At 38.2% G+C, this 8,025-nt stretch overlaps 1 protein-coding gene across 1 annotated transcript; it reads left to right on the top strand.

The window, feature by feature from the left end:
• The first annotated feature begins 417 nt into the window (after window positions 1-417).
• On the top strand, window positions 418-5,509 carry LOC128049398 (sel1-repeat-containing protein YbeT-like). The gene is made up of 4 exons (XM_052641599.1): window positions 418-538; window positions 686-731; window positions 4,057-4,143; window positions 5,386-5,509. The coding sequence occupies exons 1-4, from the start codon at window positions 418-420 to the stop codon at window positions 5,507-5,509; spliced, it is 378 nt and encodes a 125-aa protein (XP_052497559.1).
• Window positions 5,510-8,025: the final 2,516 nt, after the last annotated feature.

Raw genomic sequence — 8,025 nt, 5'->3', positions numbered from 1 at the left:
CTTAGTCTCACCACCATATTTCTGCCCAAGCAGCAAACATATTAATTCTCTTTTCTGCTTCCTCTTTTGTTTCTGCCTTCATTATTTTTTTTTCCTTTTATAAACAGCTAAGATTCTATTGGTCAGTATCCAATCCTAAGTAGTTACCCAAGCCAGTTATATTACATCACCCAGAAAATTAAAAGTATAACACCCAGAATGATTAAAAGATTAGTGATAATAAATTTTTCCCCTATAAACAGAGACCTATGAGGAACATCCTTCATCTGTAAATCATATGAATCTCATCCTGAAATGCCTTTCTTCTAGAATATATTCATTTCTCCCACGTCTGAACCATGAGTATATCCCCACACTTCTCTTCTTGTTCCTCTTTTTTTTTTTTTTTTTTTGTAGCTCCTAGTCATATCAGGAAGCATGGTCTCTCTGCTTTACATCTGGCTGTTTTCCCAGAGCTTCCATTTCCACGTGGCCCATCTTTATGCTCACTTGGGGTACCCCAGTGCCCAGCATATTGTTGGCCAGAGATACCTGAAAGGTAACTCTTTTGCTCATTTACTAGGGGGAAGGGAAGGGGAGGCGTTTGCTGGTTAGAATTTGTTTATGTATCTCTAGGTTTATCGGAGATTTTAGTTAATAATTGACTGAGTCCCTTTTTTCTCTGATACCATTTGGTTTCACCCAGGAGCTGGTGTAGTGAAGGATCAAGAGATGGCAATGCACTGGTTTAGGTAAGAAAAACAACCCCTACCAAAAGCAAAACTCTAAAGCTGTCATTTCAGGAAGTGCTGAGATATAAAACCTTATGATTTTGGCACTTCTTCCCTAGAACAAAAATAAGGTACACTTTCTTAAAGTGTTGGTAACTTCTTTTTCTACATGAGGTAGGATTTGTGATGGAAGTGATGTGTCTGATGCATTTAAAAACAGTGTACACAATGTAAGCAAACAACAGATTAGCTTTAAAAGAGCTAAACTGAAGAATATGTACCTTTCTAGATCAAGATCCAGAACATCAATAATTTTATTAACCAGCATTGTATTAGCATTACCTTGCTTATTAAAGTTGTGAACTCTTGACAACTAGAGACAGATTCATTTGAATTTAAAAGTAGAAATACATTTATCTATTGTTTATTCTATTTTGGGCCTAAATTCCATTCAATATTCAAATTTTTTCCACAGGCAGCTTTTATATTTCTGATTGCATAGCACTGGTGTGATGAGTCCTCACGGAAAAATATATATTATATTTGCAGTTTGAGAAAGTAATAATAACTTTGGAAACAAAGACTTGAATGCTTTACCTGACACTCTAAGGGTTAGACAATGGGAATGAATAGGCTCTGAGGTGTTAGAAACTCCATTCTACATGGAGACTGTGGTAGAAAACAAGGACAAGTTAGGCTGAGGTCAAAGTCACTCGATATAGAGAACTGGCTTAGGGTTCATGAAGTCTCAATTTAATCAAAAGTAGAAACCCCTGAAAATGGAATTTTGCCATAGTATTCTTTAAAGTGATATTGTCCGATATGGCAGTGACTAGCCACATAGGGCAGTGAAGTGTGGTTAGTGTGAACAGAATGTGCTATACATGTAAAGTACACACAAGGTTTCCAAGATTTCATATGAAGAAAGGAATATAAAGTATCTCACTAACAATTCTTTGTATTGATTATACATTGAATGGTAATATGTTGGATATATAGGATTAAATAAAATATATTATTTAATTTTACTTATTCCTTTTAAAACTTTTGATGTGGCTATCAGGACATCTAAAATTACCATGGTATGCATTTTATTTCTATAGGGTAATGCTGATGATCAGAGTCTCCTATGATCCAGAGAAGTGTTCGGTTACCTGAGTGAGCAGTGAGCACAGCCATGGCTTTGCCATTGCCCTCGTATTGACGAGACCATCCTTCTCAGATGCTTTTTGTCTTCTTGCTAGAATAGTGGGTGACAAGCCTGGCTACATAGTAGAGTCCTCTGGGGAGCTTTTGAAACATACTAATGCCCTACTGCAGACTGACTGAGTTGTGCTGAAAAGCATCCTGGGTTGCTATAACGTGTAGGGAGGTCAAACCACTGCTCCAGAAGTCCACATTGATTTATAAAGTAAAAACGAACCAGCAGAGGAAGCCATTTCAGTAACACATTTCAACACGAAGTTTAAAGTGGATATGTTGACCAAATTCACCTGCCAACAGAAGAAGTACCTTTGAGAATCAGGAAGGGAATGACATGGCTCTGGAATGGCTAAGTATGGTTGGTGTTTAACTCTGCTTGGCTGGAAGCCTTGTTACTGAGACCTAGGCCACACACCAGCAGCACTGGTATCACCAGGCAGGTACTTGTTAGCAATGCAGCATTTGAGGCCCTAACCCAGCCCTACTGAAACATTATAACAAGATTCATTTGTTATAATGAATGAAGATTCATAATTTTCATTATAACAAGATTCTGGGTTGGCTAGTACGTGGATTAAAATTTTAGAAGTGTTGCCCTAAATAATATTTTGTAACCCAGACCTTCCTTACATGGGACATACAGTTAAAAGCCAATTTCAAAAACTTTTCCATTTTTCAGTGGAGTCCGCTGTCAGGAATGGGATGGGAAAAGCATTACAAAGGCAAGATTTCTCCCAGCATATTTTAAAAATATCTTTTATGGTTCATGACTTATTAAATTTATTTATTAAATAAGTGCCTCATTAAATTTTTCTTTTTGTCAGTTGTGAAGCTTTCTTATCTAAATGTCTGGTGGCTCAGATGGTAAAGAATCTGCTCACAATGCAGGAGACCCAGGTTCAATCCCTGGATTGGGAAGATCCCCTGGAGAAGGGAATGGCAACCCACTCCAGTATTCTTGCCTGGAGAATTCCATGGAGGGAGAAGCCTGGTGAGCTTCAGTCCATGGGGTCCCAAAGAGTTGGACACGACTGAGTGACTAAGCACACACAGCATGTTGTAATTTTAACATTTTTTTTTCCTGTGAAAAGTGTATTCATGCAGTCTGTTCACTTTCCCACTGGATGTTGTTATTTTCCTGCTTACTTTTCAAAATGTTTATGTATTAGAGTAGAAATTTTTTGTACATTTCCTTGTATTTTGGACTTTTCCCCCTAATCATAAATAAATGAAAAGAGCTGCAAAGTAGCAAGGCAATAATTATATAAATTACACTGTCCAATATGATGGCCATTAACCACACATGGTCATTTCAATTTAAATAAACTAAAAAAATTCAGTTTCTCAGTTGCACTATTGACATTTCAAGTATTCAATACTCACAAACGGCTAACGGTTACTATAGTGGAAAGCACAGATGCCAAACATTGTCATCTTTGTAGAAATTTCTGTTGGAAAGTATTGGCACATTACATATTTCAGCAACTGGAAATAGTGCTTAGGAATCAGGTTACATGCTACTGAATTCATAATATTCCCAGATGGTCCTTTCCTATATTTTGATTTCCTATATATTTTGGAGAGAAGATTGTAATTATTTTAATGTTTAGAGAAGCTGATGAATGAGTTTGGAACAAATAAGTGATTGAAATATTCTTACAACATCAGTTTTTTTTTTTTTTAAGTGCCTCACTTGTTTCAAATAAGAGTTTTGTTTTTTTAATGAAAGAGGCTTATTAACATTTGTCCCAGTGTAAAAGACAGAAGTAATGGTTTTTCAGAGTGTCCTTCAGTCATGCCTGACTCTGCAGCCCTATGGACTGTAGCTCGCCAGGCTCCTCTGTCTATGGGATTCTCCAGGCAATACTATTGGAGTGGGTTTCCATGTCTTCCTCCAGGGGATCTTCCTGACCCAGGGATCAGACCAGCCTCTCTTATGTCACCTGCATTGGGAGGCAGGTTCTTTACCACTAGTGCCACCTGGGAAGCCCCATAATTTCCAGTAATGGTTACATATTTGTATTAGCAGTGCCTTTGGTTGTATTAAGGGAATCCATTTTCGCAGCATTGTTTCCTTGTTTTTTATTGCATATTCCTCTCCGACCCGATTTCCACTTCTGTTTTCTTTTCCTCTGTTTTGCAGACGAGCCTCCCAGCAGGACCATCCTCACGGTTCCTTTAACCTTGCATTAGGAAAACTGAAAAACATAACCGGATCCATGGCAGTAGGGTAATGAAAATTAGCAGTCTTTTCCCTTCCAGCTGAGATGTCATTCCTTCTAAACCTGCCCCCATACATTACCTGCAATTGACAGATGAAAGCATTTTATATATAGCGCACTTCCCACTCTTGCCTTTTTTATCTACTTACAGTGCTATGAGTTATGATAAAAGTCACAAAGTAAAAGAACCTAAGATTCATATATGTGCATAGAGCCCATGGAATAAATTCATAAAGTAGCTGATGAGTCTAAAATGAAAGGCCAGGTTATTTCATGATCCTAAGAGTCTCCTGTGAATTTTTAAGGTTCCTAGGAGTCCCATCTTTCTAGCTGTATAGCATTTTCTCATAAACAGAACAGAACTTGGAAGAGTATAAGGTAGAAAGCTCTTTTGGGACACAAATTCTGTTTGTGTTTATGAGATGAATCCCCTTTTGATTACTCACAGTCCCAAGAGAAATACTACATTTTCTCTGGAGAAGTTTTTCTTAAAGCTTTTGAGTAGTTCATAATCTGTCATATTTTCATCCAGAGATTCTGAGTCAGAAACATCTTTATAGGCCTCCCCCAAATAAACTGTTCAATTTTCAGCTTGTTTTAAGTCATGCAACTGACATGTATTCCATTGTGTGTGTAATCCCCACCCCCACCCCCTCAATTGTAGACCTTAATCAGCTCAGGCTGATGAGTAGACAAGGTTCAGAAAGAGGGAGTCTCAGTGAGAGGCTGAAGGATGGGGTGGGTCTAGGGGCTTGGTGTAACACTCAGGGCTATTGGTTTCATGCATTAGTTGGTAATGAAATTTGGAAACAGCCAATGGGAGGCAGCCAAATCACAGGGTGCAGTCAGTGTTCTCTTTCACAACTGCTGGTGGGCAGTTTTGCAACTGACTGATGAGCAGGTTGAATGGAGCCCCTCTCCAGTTACCACTCTCAAACCAAAATACAAAATTTGCTTGCAAGAAAGGGGTGTCTCAGACATTACCTAAGAGTCTTGGCTGGAAAAATTTTTCTAAATAGGGCAAAAGTATCCAGCTGGACTCTGATGTAAGACTGTTTCTTTGGGTAGTTTTTGATTTTATTCTGAAGACACTCATGATGAAACCCAGATGAAATGGCAAGTGTTTCACTCAGTACCTTAGAATGAGTCTAAACAGGTGTTAAGCTGGCCCTTGGCCTAAACACTTGGACATGCAGGTTCTTTGAATTCACTCTTTCTTTGTGATTCTACTAAATAACTCTCTCTCCTAGGGACATAGAAATGCTCCTTCATGTTGCTGCAAGACAGGGGATCCAAGAGGCCCAGAAACTTCTGGAGAATATTATTTGGACTAAAAGCAAGCCCTTGCCAACTAAAAGAGTGGGGAGTTTTTAATAAACATTAACACATGTCACACATGCTTTTTCTGAAGCAGGGTCTGTCTCACTCGTCAGCTGTGGCCTTGCAGTGTTTTGTGGAACTGTCAGTGGAGGTGGCTTTTACTTACAGTTTTATACGCTGCTGTATCTTCAATTTGCTGTTCCAAGTCCTTTAAAGCAGCATACCCAACCTTTTTGGCACCAGAAGTTGGTTTCGTGGAAGACAATTTTTTCCATAGACTGGGGGATGGGCGGGGGATGGTTTCGGGAAGCTTCAAGCACATTACATTGATTGTGTGCTTTCTTTCTTTCATTATTGCATCAGCTCCACTAGATCACCAGACGTTAGATCTCAAGGCTGGGCACTGCTGCTTTAAAGCAAGGTGGTGCCTGTATGTTTTCCTGGGCTTGGAGTTTGACCTCTTCTGGATGGAGAGGTATTTTCTTTTGCTTGCATGACTGCTCATCTCAGTTAAGTTTCCAGTCAGTGAGCATTGTACACAGTGGTGGGAGGGAAGGAAGCAACCTGTCCCACTAGAGACTTGGCTTCTTGGCTGTGTGCGTTGGCATCCGCACATCCATGGTGAAGGAGATAAACTCTTCATTAGCCTAATCTATGACATGTGGTGTTCTGCTTAAAATAAACTCGTTTTCATCTCTACATTCGAATTTTCTGCTCGATTAGCTTTCTATGGTATTTTATCGTATTTGCTTTTTGTATTACAAAAAGGTCTTTATGGGGAAAAATAAGAAGGCCGTGAATATTGCACTAGGAGGGAAAAGGCTAAAGTAGAAGAATTCACAGTTATTGAGCTCCTGACGTGTGTATGGTTTTTCCTAACTGATTTCAAGTATGTTAGTATTAACTTGGATAAAAGCCTTATGAGGTGGGTAGTATTATCATTCTCATTTTATAGATGTAGAAACAGGTGTAGAGAAGTAATATGTGCAGAGTCATAGCATGACTGGTAAAATAGGTTTGAATTTCTTAACTAGTTTGACTAACATTTCTCCCTTAAATTATTAACATCTCATTCCTAAGAAATTCAAAGATGCTCCAAGAGCAGGTACATGACTATATTACTAGAACACAATGAGAACTTACCTTAGCCAATGACTCAGTCGCGTTTTCTAACTGTATTATTTGAGCACAAGCCACATATTCATATTCTTTTAAAGTAGTATTTTTAATCTTCAATATAGTTAGCTGCATTTATTGCATTTAGATTATAGCGTGATTCTCTCCTGGGAATTTAAATTCAGAAACATGATGCAAGAATGACAAAAGTGTTAAAATAGAATTCAATAACATAATTAAGCTGTGTATAAGATACTTGTTTCGCCTTTAAGTTCAAGTGTCAAGTTTATACTATGTGCACATTCAGGATGACTGAATCTCAGGCAGTCTCTTTGTCCAGACTTGAACATATAAACATTTGAAGGATGAAGATAAAAATGGTCAAATATTTCCTTTTTTCCTGCTTTTCATTATTTTACAAGCACTTTAAAACTCTTCAATGTACAAAATCCAAAATTCATAAACTAAGTTCTTCACTTGAACCTCTGTTAAGTATTTCTGTCGTTCCTAGAAAAACTTCAAGTTTCCTTTACATTTTTCCAGAGGGTGCAGTCTTCATTTCAATCTATGTTGTTTCAGGTATATTAATAACTCTGAAAATTTTATCCTGAGCCACGAATTCCATTTGCATAATACTAGGACAATAATTTCAACCATCTTGTAAATGTGCATTTTTTTTTTACCTTCACAATGATACACTTTCTGCCTGCTCAGTTGATAAGTCGCGTCCAACTCTTTGTTACTCCATGGGCTGTAGCCCTCCAGGCTCCTCTGTCCATGGGATTTTTCAGGCAAAAATACTGGGATGGGTTGCCATTTCCTTTTCCATGGGATCTTCCCAACCCAGGACTCCAAGTCTCATCTCCTGTGTCTCCTGCATTGGTAGGCAGATTCTTTACCACTGAGCCACCTGGGAAGCCCTGATACTCACTTTAGTGTATTTCATTTTAAAGTCATATTTCAAAGATACATAAGTATTTCTTATAGTGACAACCAAAACCGGCCATTGTGAGGATATACCGTAGAAATAACCACTAACTGGTGTTAAATTTATTTTTAAGAAATTCTTTCAGGTGACTTCTATAAGCATCTCCAGCTAATATTGATTTTGTTTGCATTAGGGTGAAGATAATGTCTTTTCATAGCTCATTGTTACTGAAATAAAGTAATAAACTAATTGAAAAGGCATAACTACAATTAGAAAGACTATGTATGTACTCACTTTAAAACGCCTTCACTTTTGACCTTTATACTAGAGTATTAAATAGAGCATGACCTGCCAGTCCTCTGGGGTTGAAGATAAATCCCTCATGCAAAACCAGAGAGTGAGAAGGATCAGGAATCCCCTGAAGCCAAAGCAATACTTCTAGCTTTCCTTCCTGGAGCTGGAGAAAGAGTCAGGTGAGAAATGCAAGAAATAAAGAGGAAGAGGGGAAGAGGAACAGAGAGAGAAC

The sequence above is a fragment of the Budorcas taxicolor genome, chromosome 6 (assembly GCF_023091745.1).
Source record: "Budorcas taxicolor isolate Tak-1 chromosome 6, Takin1.1, whole genome shotgun sequence".
In the NCBI taxonomy this organism is placed as follows: Eukaryota; Metazoa; Chordata; class Mammalia; order Artiodactyla; family Bovidae; genus Budorcas; species Budorcas taxicolor.
The sequence above is the reverse complement of the archived record's forward strand: the minus strand, read 5'-3'. Positions and strand labels throughout refer to the sequence as shown.